General features: G+C 40.4%; 1 protein-coding gene across 4 annotated transcripts in view; it reads right to left on the reverse strand.

The window, feature by feature from the left end:
* The window catches only part of LOC308397676 (protein EFR3 homolog B), a 32690-nt gene extending 8976 nt beyond the window's left edge, over positions 1 to 23714 (reverse strand). For 2 of the 4 annotated variants that reach the window (XM_080883718.1, XM_080883716.1), the window contains exons 1-8: positions 23540 to 23714; positions 22995 to 23136; positions 11067 to 11143; positions 8023 to 8150; positions 7212 to 7362; positions 3922 to 4043; positions 3414 to 3563; positions 471 to 605 (exon numbers count right to left, since the gene is read on the reverse strand). In XM_080883718.1, the coding sequence (XP_080739844.1) occupies positions 471 to 605; positions 3414 to 3563; positions 3922 to 4043; positions 7212 to 7362; positions 8023 to 8150; positions 11067 to 11143; positions 22995 to 23001 (770 nt within the window). In that variant the 5' untranslated portion in view covers positions 23002 to 23136; positions 23540 to 23714. Of the gene's footprint in view, positions 1 to 470; positions 606 to 3413; positions 3564 to 3921; positions 4044 to 7211; positions 7363 to 8022; positions 8151 to 11066; positions 11144 to 22067; positions 22117 to 22994; positions 23269 to 23539 lie in introns of all 4 variants that reach the window. The other 2 variants (XM_080883719.1, XM_080883717.1) reach the window with 2 other exon arrangements.
* Positions 23715 to 26007: the final 2293 nt, after the last annotated feature.

Consider the following 26007-nt stretch of genomic DNA (forward strand, 5'->3'; position numbering starts at 1 on the left):
CAACTTCCAAAACACCCCTGCACAGCCCCCGCACATGGGCAAATGTGGGGACAGGAAAAGGCTAAGACAGATAAAATACTTAATTTCAGGAGGAACAACCAAGATGGATAAATTCAAAAAAAAAAAAAAAAAAAAAAAAATCAGAAATGTATTGGTAGAACAAAAAAGAAAAACTTAAATAAGATCACGTCTTGCAAAAATAAATGCAGTAATATAGAATTTAAATGTCCCATCTGCAAACCATGCAGTCACAATTCAAGAACAACTCCATAACCTTGCATTGACCTTGTCACAGCCCCACGTGCCCATTAGTGTAAAGATTAAGATGCGCCTGACATGCAGCGTTGTCTTCAAGTTTACTCACTATGTTTAAAAAAAAACAAAAAAACAAACAAACCACACGACCGCATGCAGGAACACATCACAAACAGAGGCTATTTCTTATGAATACGACTGTTTGGTTGTCTCACATCAGCACGGGCGTGACGGCATTCTTGATGTTGCCATAGGCGGCTCGTCCAAGCAGCTCCCTGAAGCAGCGCTCCGTCAGCTCCACCGGGCTTTCCTTCTCCTTCTCCGATGCCTGCAGCGGAGAGGGAGAGCGGCTGGCAGGGAGCGATGAGGGTGAGGAAGCAGAAAAGGAGAGGAGTGGGGGGGGGGGGGGGGGGGGGGGGGGAGCAGGGAGGAGACGAGCAGAGAGAGGCAGAGGAAGGCAAATTGGGAGGGTGCAGACAGAGAGAGAGAGAACAGAGAACAGGCAAGGCACTGAAATTAACTTAATATAATGACATTTCAACAAATGCTCTATTTCTTACACAAACACAGTCTGTACGGCTGAATCTCTGCAGCTGTGCTTCTGAGCTGACTTTACCCTCTGCAGTTTGTCTGCAGTTTGTCTGCAGTTTGACGCATTTACGTACTGTGTCCAAATTTGTACACGCAAACGTTTCATGTCAATCGTGTGGTCTCTCGCTCTCGTGTCCAGCCCTTTTTCATTCTCATGTATAGTTAAAAACATCCGCCATAGCTCCATCTTGGTCTTGACTAGCCTCGGGTAGTCCACCAATGATGACATTATTTATTCAAAGCCTAACTCTTTCATCTTGCCTGCTGTTTCCGTGGAGCAAATGTGAGTTCCTGCCCCATCTTTTGTATTCAAAACTAAAATACGCAAAAATTAAAAAAAATTAAATAAAGTAAAACACACTAAACTAGCAAGAGCACACAAGCTGATGTCAGTGAGGTTTTTCAGTGATATTTTCTGTCAGCTGCAGAAAAAAAAAAATCATGCTGTTTAAAGTTTCTTTATTTTTTCAGTGGTTACAAAGCATTGTGGCAGAAAAAGGTTGTTTCATCCCGCGCAATCTCTCTCAAGTAAACATCTGCTGTGAGGACAAATTTGCATCACCAGTATTTGAAAAAGCGAACTTAGCTATAGCTACCTGATCTCAGATGTGCTGTTTATGAGTCTATGTGAAAAATACCTCAGATGAACAACAAGCTTCTGTTTTTTTAGGCAACTACATACATTACAAACAATCCTCATGTGTTCTTGAAGTTTAAACACAAAACAAAGTCCAGAGAGCTTCTGTCATCTGCATCAATAAACTTTCCCAGTCCCAGCTGTCAGAAGGTTGACTAAAGCTGATCTTTACGTGATTTGAAAATCCACCATCTGTAAGGTAATTAGGCTCTGTACTGATTGCTGTGGGTAATGACAAGCTAGACCCAGTGTGAGAGGAAATGAGGATGCACAGCAGGGGGATAACACACAGAGCAGAGAGAAGCTGAGAATGAAATGTGACTCCCTGTTGCAATAAATCTGTCTGTCTCCGTCTTTGAATAACTCTCCCATTTCTATCACTCTAATTTCCATTATCTATCCTTCACCAGATCTCCCAATGTTCTTTTTGCTGCCCTCCCTCTTTGCTTTCCTAACTTTCAGATCTCGGCATTGACGTCAAAGTGAATTTGAGTATGTGTAATACAGCCAAGAGAGAGAAACTCCAGACTGCTGCTGGCATCCTCTACCTCTGTGTTTGTGAGCTATAATTCTTCACCCATTGCAATATTTCTGTGCATGCTTTTTCCTCCTTTCACATTCACTCCTTTTCTCTTTGGAATCTGAACCACGTGTCTTGGTTTCCTTGTTCTTGGCTGCTCTGGGTGGGTTACCAGATGTCCAAAAGGGGAAACAGAGCTGTCGGTGATGACAGTGATGATGAATGACATGGGTGATCGCTGGCTAGACAGCCAGGACAAATATGGCCTAATGTGAGACAAACAACACGAGTTGGCTATCGTGTATCTGGATTGTGTTATCCAAGGCAGGCAGGTCAACACTAGCTGCTGTTAACTCAACAAATTTCTCTCCACACGTTAAATGGTGTGTTTAAGCTCCTTTGTGAGCAACTTAGACAGAAAAGACTTTCTCCTGGTAACCCTTGCACTGTCATAAACTTCAACATTTAAGCTTTAGGTTTTTTTGCAGATTTTCTGAGCTTGGCTGAATAAATTGGTGGGAGGTCCACTGCTGGGACGATTGGCCACTGTCCTCAATGTTTTCCACTTGTGAATAATCTTTCTCACTGTGGAAGGATGGACTTCAAATTGATTGGATATGGCCTTATTGATGGGTGGCAGCAATTACTTACCTAAGATCACTGCTAAAAACTTCCCCTCTCGGCCAAACGCTTCAGTCCTGCAGACTGCCAAAACCACTGCCTTTATAGAGGTTCTCAAATTCACTGATGAGCAAATAATCAAATTTATTAGCAGGAGCTAGTTGCTACTTACCCTCTTAACTGTTATGGAAGCAATAAGGGTGCTTTTCACACAATGCTTCTGCATTTTGGCTTAATTTGTATTAAATAAACAATAGCACACTGTAATATGTCATATATTATTGTTCATCTGAGGTTGCATATACTCAATTTTCAGAAGTGGTATCGACCAGATGATTTTTATGAAACGCTTACACTGAAGTTCACATGTCCAGTTAAGCACTATGAAAAGCCTCATCTTAGTTATTATACCACAGCATGTATTTTTAATTTCTCTTTGATATTTGGGCTGATTGTTTTTACATTCATCAGGACCCAAAGAATTACCAGATATTTTTTTTACCTAATTTTTGTTTCTAAGAAAAATGAGAGCCACATATTCGCTTAAAATTTTGATAGAACAATAGCAGTATAATGTCGTCGTAAGTGGATATCAGGCCCTTGTAGAGCAAAATTGAGTATTTTGGTCTAAATAACCCAAAATGTGATGTCCACATGTGTGGACGCCAGGTACTAGGAGGTTAATGGTTAATGTTTAATATAATACGTTACACTGAAAAGCTAATGGAGCACATCTACTCTGCTGCATATGTAATCCACATTTGCATTTTATTGTTTGCACTCACTCACCTCTCGGTACGCTCTCCACTCTGCAGGTTGAAAAGCAGAGAGGGGACAATCTTGTCCATGTGCTGAGGGTCCCAGATATTGGCCTGCAGTTCATCATTGACTGTCTTTCTCACCACACCCTGAAGACCCTTGATACCTGCCATGCGGATCCTTACAGCAACAATCACACACGCACACAGAAACCATCTGACTGGTTACTCGGCCTATAAATAGGTAACCATATTTAGGAAATTATATTTGCACCTAGCTTTGTTATTTGAATTGCTCTGTTTTTTATTCTTTTGTTTTTTCCATGTCAAAGTTATATTTGATTTGTCAAACGATTTTACAGTCTATTTTCAGCAATAGAAAGCAATGACTTAAGATTTCTTTTATTTTTTTTAAGTGTACAAAAGAAAATGTCCAAAAAAGGAATAAAAACTAAAAATAAACACTACCCATGTAGACTCAGAATAGCACTTATTTAACAACTCCATCTCTACTGCAGTCGAGCGTCTCTGTTACGTACTTGGTGCGGATGTCTGGGTCCTCATAGCCTGAATGGCACATCTCACTGAAGCGGGACACGAAAAAGTCATAACTGCGGTGGTACGATGGCGTATCTTCTTCTATGTTGGCAAATTTTACAAACTAACGACAGAAGAAGGTAAGACAGGGGAAAAAGACATCCAGTTTTAATAGCATACAGATACACTTCAGCCCAAAAGATTTACAATAATATGCCCATTCCTTAAAAAGCCCAAGCCCAATAACCTGAGATCTGAGTGGTGCATATCTGCTAAATTAAAGCCAAACTAGAGCTCTCTTAACACAGGATTAAAAGTGAAAAACACAGGGCAGAGGGAGGCTTTCCCACTGGGCAAGAAAATGTCACCAAGTAAACAGGCTGACATTTAGCTTCACACGACTCTCCAATTAATAGATTATGAAGTGAATTTCTTTAGAATCAAGCCAGATCATGATACTATGTGAATCAAGAATTACATCATAAAAAGTCAATACAGAAAATCATAATTATGCCATGCAAAGTAACACAGAAGTGTAGAAAATTAGCATCTAATGACGTCCTTGCTGAATCATTTCCTGTGTAGAGAATGAGTGCATGGAGTGGTTTTTGAAATTTAATGAAGTATCCTTGAAGTATCCTCGCTTCAAATTAAATGAAGCGAGCCGATAACAGTTCCTGTGAAGCCGCTCAGCTGCTGCAGCAATTTACTGCCACAGTTGATTCCTGGAAGCTGCCCAGTGTTACTGGCAGTAATGATGGGCAGCTTCCAGGTATTAATGTATCAACTATGCTGAAACTCTTCTTATTGCTTTCAGTTTGTTATAGAATTTTAGCATAGTGTCCAAAACCAGAGGCAATAGAAAACAGAGAAAACCTCCATCATCTCAATCACAGATTCCAAAGAAATAAAAGCAGGCTGACACAATCAATAGGTCTGGTGCTCAGGGCTGTGTTAGAGATTTCTCAGGAGTACAAGGTTTAGTGAAGGTTTTAGTCAGAGAAACAGAGTGCAACAATATCTGGCCAAGTTTGAGTCCTGTTGTAATAACCTCTTTAATCTTCCTTTTAATTCATTTCTCTCTGACTCTGACCTGCTTCTGATGAGCTACACTGTGCACACAAAGACAGTCAGAAGCTGTATGGCAGCTGCTCATGGTTTTGGCTGGTCTTAATATTTGTGTAATTTATGTCAATTCAATGTAGTTTACAGTTTGTACACATGGTGTCACTTCTGTGTGATTCACACAGAACTAGGGCAGGAACTTTTACATGCTCGGGGCCCTCATGCTTAGTATACCATGCAGAGGTATAGCGTCATTTATGTACTGAAATATAGTCTTGAATGAACAACTGAAGATCTCAAGCAATGTCCACACTGGAGGCGTCACAGAAAGCCAAGGGCATTTGGCGACTTCAAGCAACTACAGGTAAAACAACCTCTGGAGATGCAAAGCGTGTGTGTGTGTGTGTGTGTGCGTGTGTGTGAGAAAAGAAGGGGGCACAGAGATAAACATTTTTATTCCCAGAGGAGTGACTGAAGCAGCTACCAATGAGTGACATATGACCTCGTAGTAAATAAATTATAGTTACCTAGGCAACCAGAACCAGGAATGTCCACAACTGACCAGCCTTTAGTCACAAAGCCTTGTGTGATGAGTGTGCACGTAGCTTTATGGCTCTATAAGAACGGTACAATACAGCCAACTAACAACAACCTGTTTCACAAGCCTGAATTTGACACCTACTGGCAGTACTGAGCACATTTAATACAACAAAATACATCCTGATGCAATAAAACTTTAATTTTGTTTTTGCACATATGTCGGGAAGTCTTACCTAGCCTAGTTCACAGGTCTGAACACCACAGCTTGACAGGTGGATAGGAAGTTTAATTAAAATAACAAAGAAAAGATCTTTGTTGCACAGTTTACCTGCACCATACAGTTTAGACTTCCCTTTCAAGCCTCATCACTTTGAGATTGCACTCAAAACATATCATGGAGGAGTTTCAAAGCACTTTTCAGTTCAGTGACTTTTTGAAGGTTCTGTTCTGTGTCTTCATGTCTTTGCTGGTGTGTGAATTCAAACATAAAATAACATTGCAAATTATATTATTTGGTAACAGAAATTGTCTCACGGTAAATTAATACACGGGCCTTTTTAAACTCAGTAAAGAGGTAAGCTACTCAGTCTCTGGCCTCACTTGAAACTGTCTTTAGATTCAATTTTCCATTTCATTAAGCATTCTATCATATGCAGCTTTTTAACTTGCGGGTGCGGAGGAGGTCTGTTTAGTTTGTCATGTGCACAAGGCTATGCAGGTCACAGCTACAACCTGGCAGCCAGATTAAATTTTAAGAAGGGCCTGATTTTGTCCCATAGGCATGTGCTCTACATACACACACACACATTATATAATTTTATTTTGTGTGTATATATAAATTTCTTCTACTTGCTGAGTGTGTCAGGCTTTGTATTTGTGTTTTGGGTTTATAAAAGTGTGCAAGACAGAATGACAGCGACAAGCTAGCATGTCTCATCAGCCTGCACAGATGACTGCAGAGCATCGGCCGTATAGTCTAAAGCTAATCTGATTTCCTTTACGTGTCCTCTCCTGACCCAGCAGACAGTGCTGATAGCTGCTTCCCACATCAGAAGATACTCATCACTTCTCTCTGCCTACCACTCCGTCCCTGAGCTCTGATCTTTCTCAACACAGTATTCTCTCAAGGTTAACATCTCTCGCCTTTTACCATCACGTCAGGAAAGTAAATGCACCCTGTCAATTTCAGATAATACCTCTAAATCCACTCAAATGGGCAGTATTTGCTGCAGCAGGAAAGCTTAGAAACTAAGACACATTAACATCCAACAGCTTGGGTGTGAGAGCATTTCTGTAAATTTATATCACTAAAACAGCTGACTTGTGTCTGAAAAGATAGAACACATTATAGCTAGGCAGGTTTTCTTGATTATTAAATTGTAAATCAACTAAAGAAGTGTCTATGTTTAAAATCCAATAATATAATCTGAATGAAAGGACTAACATCCAGCAACATTGCACCCCTTGATTTGTTTTCCATACTTTTACTATTTTATACTACAGGCACTTAATTCTGTTGTAGATATAAGACAAGTATGCAAACCTATTTTTCCACAAAGCAAAATTGACAGAGAAATGCAGCTACCAGTCTTCTTTTTTTGATTGTTTGTTTGTTTTTGGTGGTTCATTATAAACAATGGGAGTCATCAAACTGATATAATGCAATAGTGAAATCCTGGAAACTCACTGAGTTGGTTCCTAGGATCTGCAGGCTGGGTTTGTCTGACTCCAGAAGCTTGCGCACCATCTTCAGAAAGCTCTCCACAAACAGGTTGATGCTTTGGCAGTGACATGCCATCAGCAGCTGGTCCAGGGCTTCCATGGCTATGCACACATACCTGGAATGGCAAAAGAGAGAATAGAGAGTCACTTTAACCCTGAAGATAAATGTAGTCTGTGCCTGCAAGAAATCAAAATAAGATAAGCTTTCCCAGACAAACTCTGGAGACTGAGCATATTCAGCTGGACTCTGCCAAGTGTAAATATAATCTGTACAGGCTGTTTGCATTTGTGAGAATCATTGCAGGGTGCTCAGAGAAAAACAACTTCACTGGAATATAAAGTAAGTGCAGACTGAACAAACACATCACAACGCATAACCCAAACCAATCGTGTTCTTTTTTTATTAAAAACAGACCCATTTTCCTCCATGTCTTGTTGGTTATATTGCGAAGATAGTGACAGTGAGTTTCGAATGTAACGAGGAAACAGGGTCAAGAACACGCACGCAGAATACAAAGAAGGATTTTTACAGCACAGTCTTAAGCGCTTTGATAAGCTCAGATCTTATGCAGAGATCAGAACAAATCTCTTTGATGAAAGGATATTACAAGCACCACTTTTCCTATTACCAACAGCCAAGCCACCTCAAAATCTTCCCAGAATTTTTATGTTACAGCTTCAGTTGTGCTAGATTTAAATAAACTGATATGTGGCAAAGAATAAACACAAAAGACGCACAAACACCAAATGTTTAAGAGACTACAGTTGAAGCTCACCCGTATCTATGCCGAGCCACATCCCTTGACAGCCTCTCAGACAGGTAGGCTCCGATACGGTCCAGCTTCTCTGGAGCTGACAAGGCGTAGAATGTCAGCTTTTCCATGTTGGCCTTGACCAGACCATCCTAGGTGGGTGACAGAGGGAGACGGCAAAAGTGGGACACTTTGCAATAATCCAAAGGATCAGTTAACCCAGAATTTAAAAAAAAAAAAAAAAAAAAAAAAATTGTCCGATGGGATTTACATACATGGGTTAATGTTCACTAACAGGCTTTGGCTCGGTTTACTTTTACAGCTTTTTTTATGTCAATGGGGATAATAATTTATAAAATTGTTGTTCCAGAAATGTTTCTCTAATGCAACTGTGTGTGTTTAGTGACAAATATAAATCTATTCATTTCTAAAAACCCCAAATCAATGAGTATAACTAGATCATCAGGTTTTAACTCCTACTTTTCCCCTTGACCTACTTTACTGCTCTTCAGTTTGGTCTGGGGGAAGAGAGAGCTAAAAACACCAACAGTCCTCTGAGATCTCACTTACATTCGGACAAGACCAAAGAAAAAAAAAAGAAAAAGAAGAAAGGAGTGAATGAAATAAAATTTGAAGGTTTTACACATCCGGACAAGACATGAGCGGTGTGTTACAAAAAAGAAAGAGTACACCTCATATTTCTGTAGCTTTTAAAAGTCACAACTGTTTTTAGTCTCTGACAACCTTTGGCCCACTTGTCTTTATAAAAGCGCAGATCTGTTATGGTCCCATCAAAACATTTCAATCAGGTTGAGCTTTGAACTTATACTGGGCTACTGCAACACCTTGATTCTTTTCCTTTTCCTCCATTCTGCTGCAGATTTGCTGCTGTGCTTGAGAGTATTGTCCTGATGAACGACCCAGTTTTATTCAAGCTTTAGCTGTCAGACATATGGCCTCATATTCGACTCTAGAATACTTAGTTGCTATACTATAGTTCATGGTTGACTCAATGACTGCTGCAGAGGTCCTTTGGCCACAAAACAAGCCAAAATCTTCACCCCTCCACCACTGCACTTGATAGTTGGTATGAGGTGTTTGAGCTTGATTTTGGTCTTGTCTGTCCAAAGGTCATGTCCCAGAAGTCGCATGGTTTGTTCAGATTCAGTTCCGCAAACATAAGCTGTTCTGTCATGTCCTTTTTAGAGAGGGTTACCAAGCGTTTTCCTGGTAACCCTGCCAAACAAGCCATACTTGTTCAACCTTTTACTAATTGTACTGTCATGAACTTTAACATTTAAATTTGCTAGAGTCTGAGATGTCGGGGGGGGGGGGGGGGGGGGGGGGGGGGTGCAGGAGGGGTGTCTGACAGTCTGACTTTGAGATGATACGATATCCACTGCTGAGAAGTTTGGAAACCACCCTGAAAGCTTTCCACTTGCGAATAATCTTTCTTCCTGTACAATGATGAAGTTCCAACTGTTGGCAAATGGCTTCATTCTCATTACTTCTCCAAGGTAATTGCTGGTGTCTTTCTTTCTTTGCTTTGTGTTAGCAAATTTCCACAACTTAAGACAACATGATTTTTATTGTCTTGATACATAAAACCTTAGAACTGGAAGAAGGTGTAATTTGTTTTTCTCAATATTGTACCCGCATTAACAGAAAAAAAAGTTACTTTCATAGACACTGTATAAATGAAAATGGGCAACTCTCTGTAAAATGATAAATCTTGTGATGAAGACATGAGCACCAGTGGAACTACTTATACAATCCAAGCATCCTGTACATAATTGTTCCTTTTCTTGTTATAAGTTATGAATATAATTTGCCATTTACACGCACAAAAAAATAGCACATCACAATATGTTCAAAACAACTCACTCACAGTTAGCTGGGGATGTGTCTCTAACCAAGGGACACATTTTAGCAGGATGAACAATAACAATGCCCCTTTTAATGTAAGTGCCTAAGTGGTAATGTCACAGCATGCACAAAAACAGGATGCAGTCATTGTTTTTATATATCTGAATTCAATCTAAGAGAGCACATCTGCTGTCATACCTGCGTACGAAGAATGCGCTACCAACTACCATCTTCTTGAAATTAGTTTAATGAGCAATAACCAGTTTGACTGTTAAGTTTACCTACAAACATGGCTTCTCATCCAAACCATCAACACAATTTTTAAGAGAAGACAGAAAAAGCACCAGTGAAATTAGTAGCTTTTTTTGGTCGCTACATTTCAGAATTTTCCAGTTTCACTACCCAGCCACTGCACATTTACAAATTAAATAGGACCTCAATTCTTTTCCAAATTTATTTTTTAGCAAAGACAAGTAAAAAAGAAAACAAATACATACAAACCTAAGAATACATTGCTATATTTAACTTCTTTACCATCAAGTATTTCAATAAATGCATATATACACACATTCACATGCTCACACGATGTGACACAATTTCGAGTCAACATTATCAGACTCCTTAATTATGCCTAATCTGCTGGAGCACCATTAGTTACAGACTCAGCCACTGCAGGTTTCATTTTGGAGCACAATAAGCAGGTGCACAGAGACAAAAAGCAGGGGGGGGGGAAAAGAGTTAAGTATAACTATGCCGCTGTACTGCAGACCATAGATCTAAAAGGTAAAGTGGGTTACTGCAGCAGCATTGAGGCAGTAATGAAGAGCAAATCAGCTTCTTCGTCTCAGCCCAGATTAATTCCCTTTATGAGTCATCTGCATCAGATCTCAGTAAATCAGAAAAATGGTAGGAAAGATGAGCTTTGAAGAAGGCAGTTATGTAGCTCAATATAAATGCTCCTAAATATAAATTGCCATAACTATTTATATTTGCAAGCAAAGCGACCACAGATGGATCCTACCAGCTAAACCTGGCAAAGCTCAATTTTTATCCTTAACGTACAATGACCCCAGTTATTTTTTATCCACAGATACGAAAGCACCAAATGATTTCTATATGTAACTCTACACTATGTAGACGAATGGTATTTGACTTTGACAACATGAGGTATTAATAAAAAAACAGAAAGAGTCACTTCTCACCTCTGGATCTTCTGGGAAGATGTTGTCTACCAGTCTCTTGTACCGAGGCCTGAGTGCCCCGCAACAGCCACAAACCCCTGAGGAAGGAGAAAATGGAGAGGAAAAACAAAAACAAGAGAGAAGTGCTCAATTAGGCTTGTGCAGCATGACTGATAGAAATACAATAAATCAGGTCTTTTTCCTTTTTTCTTTTTCTGGTAGTAGTATTAGTCTGCACTCTGTCAGCCAAAGTAATGAGGTAGTCTCAAATCAGCCACATTTCGGTACCGATTCAATGAACACTGCAACAAATGGGCAATAAAAAAGTCATTCCAGTTCAGCAACTAATGACTTCACATTATTGCTCTCTAGGGCTGCCACGATTTGTCGACTAGTCACGATTACGACTGATTTAATAGTCGACGTGTCGTTTGAAGCTTTGTAAGATCGCAAAAGACGCAGGAATAATAGCAGGATTTAAGAGTGTAATAACGGACTGAAACAGAAGATGGCAGCACAGCATGTACAAGGATGCCAGCTGCCGTTAAACCCCGAAGAAGAAGAAGCAGCTGTGTCCCAGAATTCATAGCGCGGCCCAGCTTAGTTTCCAACAATGGCGGTAGCTAGTTAGTTTTAATATTACTCTTATTATTCTTTCTGGGTCACAAAATAAACGTTTAACATATTTTCAGGCGAGAATGTAGCTGTGTAAACCTCAAATATCGGCTCAGTTTATCAGGACACCACATATTTTCAAAAGCGCTCCGACGTTTTCGGAGACGTCTGTTACCCACTAGCTCGATAGCTAGCCGGGGGCTAGGTCACTAGCGCCGTGAGAACACCGGACTCCCGGCAAATTGTTTTCAAACCCACCGCCGTCTTTCGCGACTCAGGTTAAATATATATGAGTCACTTAGATAAATTAAAAATGTTGTTGTTTGGCTTTTTTTTTTTTTTTTTTGTATTTTATTTGTTCCTGAGTAAATCGGTTTGGCTGAGATTAAAGTTATAGTTTTTACACAGCTGAATAAATGTCAAGCAGACAACTGATTATCAGAAGTGTGAGATGCTGGAGAATATACTCCGGTGTCCTGTTATATTTTAGATAGCAAGGAGTTTATTAAACTTTACCGAAACAATCTGCAAATTTCATTAAAATTGAATAAACTATCATCTTGTCTTTATTTTTAGTTAGCACCTTAAAAGCTTAAAGCTGTAAGCTAATGATAGTTATATAAGAGCAGATGCTGCTGGTGCAATAAGCTGTAGTTTTACGTCCAGTGATGGTTGCTGCATTTTATTTTTGAAGGACTTTTTGTTTATTTTGGATGATGATGATGATCTGATTAGTCGACTAATCGCATAAATAATCGGTGACTAGTCGACTATCAAAATAATCGTTTGTGGCAGCCCTATTGCTCTCACAACAGAAGTAATGGCTGAAAGCTGGAAAAAAATAAGTTACAGAAAATAAACATTAACTTTAACAGAAGTCATACTGACCTGTCAGCAAGAAAAAAAAAACACAACTGCAGCCAGGAAAATGGACAAAATGGATTTGTTCATATTTGTCAACTGACAATAGTCAGGCCGTAATATCATTAATTTAGCAGCATACATAAATATAAACGCATGAACTTACAAATACATATAGCCTGAGACAAATAAAAAAAAATGTGTACAGTAGAAGGTGACTTCATGTCAGCTTTTAAAGAAATTCCTATACACACAATACGCCTACTTCATGCGGTACGGGTATGACATAATCACTCAAACTTTTGTTTTTAGCGTTAAAAAGATTTATCAAACCGAAACTTTATGTCACAAAACACATGTCAAATCAAGGCGATTCTGTGGAAAGACACTTCAGGACACCAACATATGGAAGGAATGTGGTCACCAGACAATTACAGTGACAGCAATGCCACTGAGATGAAACAGGCACACACATGCACACACACACACACACCTCGCTTTCTCTCAGTCAAGACAGCCTTAAAGAGAATGATGCAGCACAAAGTACGAACTGTGAACAGTGATTTTTTTCTGACTTTGCACTGAGGAGAAAGCAAGCCAGGCAGAGAGGCAGAGAGCTGACATGATTGGTTGAGGGAATTCAGCAGTGATGAGTCATAAGGGAGACCCTGTGAAAATGAAAAAGGGACACCCTCCAAAATTCCCAAATTACGCTTTTACCTTTGAAGCATACGTGCATTTTTCCCCCCATCTTACTTCCTTTAAACTCACCGTGTGAGTTTTAGAGTCATAAAGCTAGACGAAAAAAGTAGGTCATAATGCAGTCAGCATTGCAGGCAAGTAATGAATGGTTCTCTGACACAAATAGAGACAGGAGGTATTTAACGTTTATTAAAAGAAAAGAAAATCAGTGCACTAAGAAAGATTTTCATCTGCCCTTCCTTTCTCCCAACGTCATCTTCTTCCCTTTTCTTAACTTAAATTAAAAAGTGGTTTATTAATCATTATTGTTGCTGCTGTTACACAGACTGAGCAACGTCTCATGAAATGGCAGTAAAAAAAACATTCTGAGCACACAGACAACATTATTAGCGGTCTATTTGCTACACCTTTGCAATAATGGCTTCCATTCCATTTATAGACCATCTCCCAACTCAACACCAAGGTAATACATTTTTTTTAAACTACTACCAAAATCCACGTTGGTTGAGTGTGGAGTGAGTGCATATGAGAGCATGGGGGGGGGGGGGGGAATGGATGTTTGTGTCTGTGTGTGCCTGTATGTCTGTGTCTATATGTCAGGTTGGGTATCAGACGCCACCTCTCTGGGGACACCTCAGGCCCTCCAAGGTTTGGAGGCCTATCTCCGCCCACCACCACTTCCCCTGCCAGTGGCGGACTCCCTCAGGTGTCGGTGCGTTGGTGGTTCTTTGTGTCTGGGGGTGGGCGTCCAGGTACACACCGGCTCACTCCTTGGCGGCCGCTTATCGGGGCCTGGAGCCTGGGGCTCGCTTGGGCCCCTTCGGAGGTGGGGTGCCCCCGGCCTCTCGGCCTGGGGCTCGGTCACTCAGGCACAGCTGGGGGCCGGCGGAGCTCATGGGCGCGTCACTGCAACTCCCCCTGGCTTCTGCTCCGCGGCTGCTGAGTGAGCCCTCATCTGGGACTCTCCTCAGCTCTTACTGGAACAGTGGCGCGGCTGCCCCTCTGTTGGTCTTCCATGGTCTCTTGTGTTCTGGGGGCCTCTGGATGTCTGGAGTTTTGATCTCCTCCATACCCGCTTCACACCCCGGAGGACGGGGCTGTGGCCCCCCCACACACTCCCTAGCAGATCATTACATGGAGAAACCTTTGGAATACAAGCGCGCTGATCCACACAGGTATGCACACGGGTGTTCACTGCTCGTAGACCCAAATTACACCTTTCTTGGCTGCTACCTCGAAGCACATCTGTCCTGCGTGCTGCACAACAACATTGAATATTTAGTATTTACTGCTGTTTACACTTAGCTAGATTAATGCGATGGTGTTGTGTTTAGTATGTTGCTTTGTTTTTTTTTCTGCTTGTTTTCTATTCTTCTCTCAACAGGTGATCCAGGAGATTTTTATTTTTTTTCTCCCCCCCTTTTTCACTGTCCCTCTCCCCTTCTGTTTTTCCTTTCCTTCCTCTTTCTTTCTCCCTTTCCTATCCCTCACTCATGTCTGTCCCGTCTGTAACATCTGAAAATAAAATATAATAAATAATAAAAACAAAGATCGACCAAATGGACCAATACGGCAATGCCACGATGATCCATTTGGCAAAGTAAATCCATTGGGTATCCTTGCTGGTCTTCAGACAACAATTCTGATGGCTAAAGAACCAAATGGGACAGGCAAATAAATAAATAAATAAATAAATAAATAAATAAACAAACTACTACCAAAAAAAGCTATTTTCTGTTCTACAAACAACACCATCAACAACACTGCTCACGCTATGCCAGAACTGACAAATATGACTTGCAAAATACTTTGTGAAATCCAATAAATAAGAAAAGCCTATATATTTGGACGTGACAACATTTCCCCTTGTTAAATAAATATAAGTGATTATAATCACCATGCCTTGGTGTTAGCAACGTATCTATTAAGACAAAGACGGGAAATGTAAAGATTTTATGCACTCTTCAATATTTGTTCATAACGAGTCATATCTGTATAATAACGTATTAAAATATTACTTGGTAAATATCAAACACTGATATCAAACCATGAGTGTGTAACACCCACGATATAACCACACAAGATATCGCAATACCATGTTGCATCAATTCTTTCCCTCATCCCTAGTGTCTTTGTTAGTACAATCATGACAGGAAATTATACCTAATTGTGTAAGCAATCATCTTCATTGGGACATGTGTTGCTGCTTGAAAAACTTCCCATCACAAGACGTTGTTGGAAGTCAAATATGTGTGAGAAGAGGTCATGCATTACCAAAGTTAATTATAAATGGACACTTTTCAAGCCTGAAATGTGAGACACCTGTACTCCCAAAGAAACAGGACTATCCAATCTAGAACTTAATTGGCACAATCAAACTGTAAAAATCAAGGAAACAAACATCAGCCAATGCACCTGAGTCACTGATGCTATCCCTAACGCTGAGTCCCTTCTCAAGACAAAAGCAAAGCTTTGGGTGGAAAATGATTTATTCCCAAGAGATGTGCATGCATGAGGGGTTTTTTTTTCTCAAAGCACAAACATATCAAAGTCACATAGTATAACAACAAAAAAATTAAAAACAAAATATTTTCACACACTTTGTCTTATCTTGCATTTTTGGCCAACCAACTTTTGAAAACAAACACATTTAACATTTTATATTAATTCCCAGTATTAAAAAAAAAAGAAAGAAAGAAAGAAAGAAAGAAAGAAAATGAGTGTTGAGACTATTTAGACTTCTGAGCACTGCTGCTATAGAGATCGTCATTTAGACCGAGCAACAAGGCTGTGTATCAACATTTAGTAGCCTTCTGCTACATTATCAGTGACCCACGCCTGGCAAGGCAGCTGCAAGAACAGATAAGATGTCCCTAATAGACCTTTTAATAAAGTTATCACTTTGAGTACTAAAAGCGCGTTTTTCAAGACTCATGTCTGCTCTCTAAGTTGTGTTGAACTCGGTAGGAGTTGTCATCCATGTGCTCATCTCAGGGAAGTGTGAGTCTACTCGTAGCACTTCTTCTCTTTCCTCTATCACTTCAAACACTAATGAGGCCTCTGCAACTCTCCCTCCCTTCCTGCACCCACCTAAACTCCATCCACCTCCTGTTCACATCCTTGCTGTATTGGCTCAGGGCATGAGTGTAGGAGTCAACACTGAATTAATAAAAAAATACAGTGGGTCCCTAGTCTCCAGAAGAAAGGGTACCGGACAGACAGAGAATGGACAGGAGAATGAGAGAAAGACATATACAGAGATGGGAGTGTGATGGGGGAGGTGAAATGAGATGTGCTGAATGAGTCACAGATTAGTGCTACTTATTGCATCTGCTCTGTCCAGGACAAATCTGTCCTGTCCTCTCTGTCAGCTGCACATAAAATTTTTTGGGGAAAGTCATTTCTAAATAAACTAAATTATGTAATATATTGGCATTTTATTTCACACACCTGTGGTGCAGCATTTGGATATATCCTGCCTTTTCCCTCCTTTTTAAAAAATTGTAACCAGTTCTCTTTACTTCAGTGTTAGATCAACTGACTGACACCAAACAGCATATTTGTTTCTACAACTCAACAAACTTGATGAAAGTGGCTCAAAGAGGCCGATTACACCCACAGGTCTTTATAACATAAAATTAAACTACCGCCATTTAAAACATTTACATATTCTGCTTGCACTCTAATTGTAATGTGTGTACTGCAATGCCGCTTCTCTGAGGAAATTTCTCCAGCTGATTTGCTGGCACAGAAATTCCTGTGATGTTTCAAAGTTGTGTTCAGTTTCTGTTATAAGGAATGAGGGCTGTTTTGTGCTTCTGCTAATGATGGGTTAGTTAGGGAGAAAAAAAACTTAGAAGGCAAAACAAAGTGGGTGCACAATGATTTGGTCGACAGTGGTGAAAAGCACAAAGCAGGGGGTCTCACGACATCCACCCACGCTGTGCTGCAAGGTGACAACACATTTATGGGCTGGACACCGAGCTCCTCCACACAGACTCAAATAAGGAATAAAACCTACACAGCAAACACTGTGAGCAACACACTGACGAGCTTGAAACACAGGAACAATAAATCACTTGTAGCTCTAACACTAATACAACGACAAGGTGAACATCTATCGCTACTAATTGGATGTTAAGCTACACAGTCTTCCAGCATGAAGTTATGAGTGGATATATACACACATGTAAGGGTGGGGGGTCACCATCCTTCAAATCGCCACAGGAAGAAGCCAGCCAATCACAATCTATTTTTATCCTCCTAACAATGGGCCAGTACATTAACAGATTACACTCTCCATTTCCCCCAGGATATCAGCTTAACATTTCCACTTTAGGGTGAGAGAGAAATGGAGAGAAGGGAGGACAAAACTGCACGTGGAAGTAAGAAAAATAAAGGCAAGCAAAAATACATAGCTACAGAAGACATGTTTTTGCATGATAATAACAATTTTTGAAAAAAAAAAAAAAAAAACAGAAAAAAAGAAAAAATCCTCCACCCACTTACACAAACACCATGAGGTGTTAATAACTGCACTGTGGGTTCCCACATATCAGCTGTAGACACTAGTGCTAAATAAAAAAATAAATAAATAACAGAAATTATCTCAAAGGATGCTACAAAAACATACATGTGAATGCACAAGGTGGTGCATGACGCTTTACGCATCTTGCAGTGTCATCTGCACCTGCTGTCCCAAATCTGCTCTGTTGTGCCTGAAGTCACATGGCGGATAAGAGAGAATAAATACAGTCCTGACACCCAGCAACAACAATATTTAACACACTTAATATCTGCCTGTGTGTATGGAGGTGTGCGTATACTTGGGAAACAGAACTGCAGGTGCACATTCAGACCTCACCTTCACCTAGGGTCATGCAAAGCGGTGGTTTTGAAGGCCAACGCTGACACACAGGCATACAGTGACCTTGCTGTAAATATACATACTTCCCCAAGAAACACATCACTTCTCATGAGGGTTACAAAGCAAGCTGCCCTTCAGGGGTGTCATTACATAAGAGGGAGGGGGGAGAGAGACAAAGTCCTGCTATTTTTACATCAGCAAACATCTTCAAACGTTGTACTCACACAAAGAAATGCAAGCACACAGCAGAATCTGGCAATACGGAGAGCAAACGAGAAACGAGGAGCGCGTAAGCAAATAACAAATAATGAGCAAGCCCATTTCAACAGCTAACCAGTATGCACAGACGCTGTCACTGAGTTTGGGAATACTGTACAGCAGATGAGGAGAGGAGCAGAGTACATATCATAGAGAAGAGGGTGACAGCCTTTTGGGAAGTGTGACAGGGAATAAAAATATTTGGGGATGACATAAAAACTACTCAAATGTCCTGCTTATATATAACCATAACACTCCACCATACCTGCCCACCATATCGCTTAGGTATGTTTGAGGTACTGGAAAATATGGAATTTCATAAGGAAAACATCATATACATCAGTTTTTCAGCCAATTAAGCCAAGAGCCAGATTCACAGCACACATTCGATCAGTGTGGGTGGAAGCAAACATGGCTGGTGTAATCCGACCAACACACTGATGGCCAGACCCCGCTGCCAACAAATCTATATAACACAAGCCTGGTCCAACACACTATGAATCCCTTAAACCTGCACAGACACTATAAGCTGAGCACACTGTACAGCCTTCAGTTTGAAGCGCCTGTGTTAAAAATCCACTCCAAACCAAAACCTTACTCCATCAACAGTCTGCAATTCAAAGCAAAGCTGGCTACATTTTTAATTAACACTAATCAATTAACCATATATCAACATGCCTCAGTAACATCAGAGCCAAAATAAATGTCAAAAACCATCTGGGGGATTTCATCAAATCTAAAAATGATCTTACCAGAGCTTTTCTGTTTTTAAAGAAACATAATTTAACACATAGTATCTAAAATACTGAAGAATCATACATATATGAACACAAGGTTATAACGCAAACACCCAAAGTTAACCAGAGTTAGCAAATACTTAATACACTGACAGAGAACACACCCTGTTAACACCAACTATAACAGAAAGAAACATTATCAGTGATAGTTAGGAGTAAATAAGTGTCTATTACCAAACATAAACATCTTCAAAGCAGAGTCCCCGAGTAATCTATTACTGTAATGTAACAGTGAGTATCCTTTTAAGTGTCCAAGTTCTCATAAGGCGCTTTCAGGAGCTGCTACACTCTAGTCAGAACTGCTTTTTATCGCAAGAAAGCCGAGAAGGAAACATCTTTGTAGAATGTAGGAAAACAGGCTAAACGGCGGATGCCTGATATTACTCACATGTTTACACAGCCCAGAATGCACAGACCAATATGCAATGGAAAAAGGATTGTTAACCTTACCGTACATTAGTCGTGATGTGGAAGTCGCTCACTACGGCCGTTTATGTTTTCTTAATGCAGCTTCAGTTCCTCATGCAGACACACTGCTGTGCCTAGAGGCACTGAAAATGCACACAAACACACGCACCGCTCAGCCTGGGATAAATGCCTGCACGTGTGCTTGGAGCTAAAAGGCATATGAATGTGCACCGTGATTGGTGCAGAGGCTGGCTCGCTGCTATGAGTTACACACGCACAGTCTCCTTGCCATGCAGGCACACACACAGTCATTCACACACTTGCGCACAAAAAGGGGCTGAGAGGCAACGTCAGAGGAAAGCATGCCGTGATGACCTTGGATTTTCCCATTCTTCTGCAACAGTGCTCCTTCTTAACGGGGGCAGTGCAGATTTTGACATGCAAGCGTGCATACAAGCACACCAAACTCACTTATAATCTACCTTTCAATTACAGAGGGAAAAAAAGGCAAGGACTGACAGAATAAGAGCGAAATGTGCACCACAAAGATGAAAAGGGAGAATACCTCCTTCCCACACAACCCTCTCGTCTCCCTCTCTCCACCCCCTGCCAGCATCACTCTTGCCCTCCTCTCATCATTAATCTTCCCCTCTTTTCTGCTTTACTTAAATTCAGCTTTTCCTTCTGCACTTATGCAACCTTCTGCCACACTTCCTTACAGTAGGAAATGTGCGATTACATAACCATGTGTACTGATATTTGCATAAACAAAAGCAAATAACCATTCCTTTTAATGAAGTGACAGTTTACGTTTTCTCTTCCAGGTTTCATTTTCTAAAAAAAAAAAAACAGCAGATAAATTCAACAGTAGGGCTGGGCCATATCATACCATTTATGGTAATACATGCTGGGCAACGGTGAGAAAATGAAATATTGAATATGGGTAAAACACGCATGCGCAATGCCTTTGTTTTCATACGCACATGGCGGAAAAAGCACGGCGGCGACAGAGAATGAGAAGGGCGAAAGCAGATCGTTGAATGAAACGGATGAACCAGAATTGGTTTGTAAAAATGCTGCAACTTCAGTGGTGTGGAACTGGTTTAGCTTTCATCCGTCAAATACACACCAAAGCACTATTTTTGGCAGAGCATGCTAGCGGGCCGTCGTTATTACCGTGTTTTTTGGAAACTACGCCACACTTAAAATCAATCCTTTTCTGAAAATCAGCAGTGCCCCTTATAATCCCGTGTGCCTTATGTATGAATTCTGGTTGTGTTTACTGACCTCAAAACAATTTTATGTGTTACACGGTGCTCGAAAATCTGTCAAATGTTTTAGTATGACTTTGCTAAGCTACGAACCTGCACCGCTTGATGGATTGTCGGAGCATTACAGCTATCGTAGGCAGGAGCCTCGTGCAGTGATGCGTACGGTGCTTTAACATAATATTACCGTATTGTGTGTGTATAACCTCTTTTTAATGTTTTGTGGATATTATACATGGTTATGCTGAGGATATGTCGGCCAATTTCCATTGGAAATGCCTTTTGATTAAACTGTCAGCAAGGAATTTGCATTTGCACTGTTACATTTTTTATATAACTTTAATGCACATAAAAAACAGCTGCTTGTTTATGTGAAAATACATAGATGGGTTTTTTTTGCACTAATAAAGTTGTGGAGTTGTAAAGTAATTTGTCTAGTGTCAATTATATCGTCAGTTATATCGTTATCGCAAATTTTCAAATGTATGTCGTGATAAATATTTTTGGTCATATCGCCCTGCTCTATGCAACAGCGCTTGCTTCCATCTCACGAATGGCAAAGCTCATCACCAGAGCAACATGAATGCGCCACAAAAGCAGAACTTTCAAATGAATCCTATCTTTTTATAACTATTACCACAAAGCCATTAAAAAGAGATACGATCATCACATTTGTTCTAATGCACAAATTTGCAGCGGTTTGATCAGAAACCTCACAATACTGCAGTGCACTCATAAAAACTCAAATGCACACTTATTATGTATTAAGTGCTCAGTCTCTCTGGTTCACAGTTTTCAGTCTTCTAAGACGATCTTATAATGAACTAAACATCTAAAATAACAACATGTTAGGTGTTTCTCTCTTATGTGAAATAGTAGCAGCTCACAGGGTTTTAGAATGCAAAGATCCATCAATCAAGCTCAGTTCTGCAATTCCCAAAAGTGCATTATTGATTGCCAATGAAATCAGCAGTTGTACAATTAATTGAGGTTGGCAATAAATTGATTGTAGTAATAAATAAAATCTGCCTTGGTAACTGGGCAACACTGTTTAGCAGCACCTTGTATTATTAACTGTGAACAATCTCAAGCAACTTTGAGAGAGGCAGACCCCAAATAATAGTTTCCATTTTCACAATGACTTATTTTTAAGTAATGTGAATTTGGGAAGTATGGTAAAAACCAGCTATTCAGTGACACTAAGCAGGGTCCCAAAGACCACAGGGGAGGTGATGTTGTCACTTACCCTTGCCAACGCGATGGTCCAGAAGGGTACGACAGTCCAGTGCCAGCCTCTGAGTGGCCGGGACATCAGGCGGAGGCAAAGGCATGGTAGGCAACAGACACACACACACACACACACACTCAGACAAACACTACTCCTTTCATAGATACAAAAACCTTTCTTCCTAAATCCAAACGTATATAATATAAACAAAACTTGGTTTCTTGTTTAACAGAACTTGGTTTCTGCACCTACACATAAAAGCTAAACTTCCATCCCAACACAAACACTCAAACCTAGAAACAAAACTTCTCCAAAAACTTTAAAATACAACTAAACTTCACCAAGACACCCCACTGAACACCAACTTGTATGTCCTTGTCACACAGCTTCCTTGTAATGTATGCCACTGCATACACAGGTTGTCCGCATTAACGAAGAGATTAGTGATTAGTCCTTCTATAGCAGCTCTGCTCCGTGTGCATCCCTCTCATTAATAAACATCTCACTGACACAATGGACCCCACTATCCAGCCGGGACTGCTCGCTGGGCGAGAGAGGGAGAAAGAAAGAGTAGGGTGGAGAGAAGCAGGGCAAAAGGGGCACTGTGGGATAGCCATTCAGTGAGTGGGCTTGAGATTCAAGGAATGCAGCCATGGATGTCAGCTAAGGATGCCAGCACAGGCAAAAGGTCTGCAGGGGATTTTTGGTGCAAGTTCACACACTTGGCTGCAGGACCAGATAGATCATCCAGCCGAGAAACAACAATGGGAAGCTTCTATAACAAAAACTTTCCTTCTATCTGATAGCAGTGGTTCATCGTGGAGTGTATGTTTATTGGTGTATGCATTTTGGGCTCCTTTTTTTGGTTCAACTTCATGTGGAGGACATGATTTATTACTCTAGGCAGTGATGGAGCAGGTGTAAAATAGCTTGCCGTTAACGCACCTGACATGCTGAATATCAGTCACAAGGAGGCGTTGCTTTTCCAGGATCCAAGAGAAGGGCAGATGGGTGGTACTTAAGTCCTGAGCTGAGTCTCCACCACTGCTTCGAAAATCAGGAAAGCTGCTGGATTGTCTTCGGCCTGCTGAAGTTGGAATGCCCAAATTAGCGGAAGCACTAATATATACTGCTAACACCGAGTATATCCGAACCGATCATTTTCCTTCATCGTTTTCCTAGCCAGTGACAAGAATATGGTGAAATTATCCTCCAGCATCTGGACAGAAATGCGAAATCAAGAGTTACCGGTTAAATAATAACACGTTAGCATTCCCATTCAACAACCATTTTCTTCTACAGCACTCCAGTACATTTCCTTGATTTCTTTTAAGTTTAGACACAAACTTGTCTCTACTAGGTGTAACAAGCCTAACTCCTACGATTCAAATGTAGGCATAGCTCCTAGCGAAGTATGCTAACGTTAACGTGGCTAACTATATCTATAGCCCCCCGTTATTTATTAATGTCGGAAAACATTTTTTGCTTACCATGAATTAAAAAACAGTTAAATCCCAAAAGTATGAGGCATGCGGACAGGTAACGGTGGACAACTTAACTAAAGTTTAGCTACGCCGGGACATCATTTACTTAGCCAGACGGCTAGCAGAGCAGTTGCTCCTGGCTAGCCGTAAATATGGTGACAGCCCACCACTCGATTGAGCCTTTAGTCATGTTAGAACATGTACAATTCACACAGGACCTGCCCCTGTCTTTGAATCACTGGATAAATACTGAGAGGGAAAAACATAAATTTAAACAAAGCTTTATTGGGTAAGATTCTGAAAACATAATAAGAAATAATACAGATTTATTGGAGTACAGAAAAAAAATACAGTACTAGGCGTAAAGTTACTTAATCTAATAACCTAATTTAATTTAGTCTAGTGGATGTTACTGATGTTGCAAAGCAGCTGGTAAGATTATAAAAGTCAAGAGGACACTGGTAGTCATTATACATGACAAATATTGGCTTTTTGTTTCCAGAGAAGATGCCAATACAAATCATCTGAATACAAATTCAAACGCCATACAGTGTTTAAATCAACTCCTCAAACGGTTTTCTATTCAGTGCTGGACTCCACTGGATGATACACTACCTTTCTTATTTCTTGTGCAATTCCCTTGTAAATTTCTGTCAATTTACAAACAGTGGGACTGATAAAGGCTCCCTAATCTTACCTTTTTTCCGTTTACATATAGAAAAATCTTTTAAAGAAATGAAATGTGGATGCTATGTGTTTGATGCATTTTCCAGCTGCGGATGGGGCATCCTGCTTTCCAATAGTCTTTCATTCTACCAGTTGGTGGAAGCACTGAGTCAAGATCATTTTTTTAGACATTTTAAAGCTTGTTATCGTCCATAATCACTCTTTCACTTTAAGATTAACATTGCATGAAAAATATTAGGAAGTGAACATTTAACACATTACTTTATCTGGCACCTTGTCAAAACTTGGTGCTGCCATTCACTCCTCGGGATCTTTTAGCCCTACTGTGCCATCAGTGTTTTATGTGGTGTTAGTTTTGAATAACATTTAAATGAATTTAATTACATTTAATTATTCAAATGCTCGGCAAGATATGGCCATAGTGCAGGTTGTGAGTCCAAACAGTTTGATTAGGTGCTTGTACAGCTTTTGAAGCGAGCCTTGAGGTCTGAGCATGGAAGCCTCTGTAAACAGCATGGGAAATCGATGCAATTACTGGTGGCTTACCTGAAGCAGTGTGTGTGCTGAGGTCCTATGCTGCCTGCTGATGACAACTGTTTTCACCTTATAGGTGAAACATTCAGGTACTTGTAATAAGGAATTGGGTTCGCTATGCCATATGGGCCCTCAATCTTTGGGGGTGGGGAGATCCATTGAGAAAAGGGGCCGCCTTCTCAAAGTATTGCTAAACATCTGTTTGTTTTCAAGCTGCTGTTTGTGAGTGAGCAGTAGGTATACTTATCCTGATGCCAAAACGAAATGGGTTCATGAAGTTGCCGTTTCAGTAAGTACTTGTAACTGATAGTAATTAGTGTATTTTGATGCAAGAGTAGAGCAACATAGTTATCACATTAGTCTAATGCAGCCAGGCCTATTGGGTGAAGGATAGGTCTCAGCCTGCTGAGAAATAAAATATCTAATAAAATACTAAAACATTTGAACTTTTCACCACCATAGAAGGACTTGAGTTAAGGGCTTGGGATGATGATGCCTCAGTTTCTGGATATGAGGCGTCTTAGTTGGAGACAAACAGTACTCTGAGAAGCAGGCTACGTTCTCAACAGATTTCTGTGGTTGATGAAAATTGTAAAATGTCAGTGAAATGCTACTTTAGAGTACTCTCTGTAATGCTTTGACCCCTGCTGACCTGTACACTTCCTTACGTTAAAGAGGTTTGTACAACTGCCAGAACTTCACACACGTGTCAGAGCTACACTTCAACGGACAGAAATAGCTCAGTGTACAACATATGCGCGATCCTTGGCACAGTCAGGCTGTTAGGTCTGTTCTATTGCTGGTATGGCTTTAGTTATCTCATTAGTGTGTAGCCAGAAATGTTAATCGTAATGCTAATTATATTCTGAGGTTTTGCCCATAGTGGACTAACTCCTAGTTAGGTGTAAACAAGTTTACAGTTCAATTCAATCAGAGTCACAAAAGAAAACCACAGACTGTCAGGTAAAGTAGATTAACAATCACAGACATTTGTATATACAGAATATCAAAAGCTGGGTCATTACAAGGTGATCTGCACTCATCTTTACTTTACTCCTTCCCCCTTGTTGTTTGTTGTGCCATTTGAGGAGTAAACATACTTAAAGGTGCCTTATTTCAAGTGTCAGAGAGCTTTGTTGATAAGGAAGCAGTTAAAGCAGTACTAGTTGCCTTAGACCTGGCAGCTATTTTTAGTTGTACCGTAATCAGCAAGAAAGGTCTGAGCTACAGCGTCACAGTGGGACAGATGGAGA

Source organism: Rhamphochromis sp. 'chilingali' (genome assembly GCF_963969265.1).
Source record: "Rhamphochromis sp. 'chilingali' genome assembly, chromosome: 5".
NCBI classification, from domain to species: domain Eukaryota; kingdom Metazoa; phylum Chordata; class Actinopteri; order Cichliformes; family Cichlidae; genus Rhamphochromis; species Rhamphochromis sp. 'chilingali'.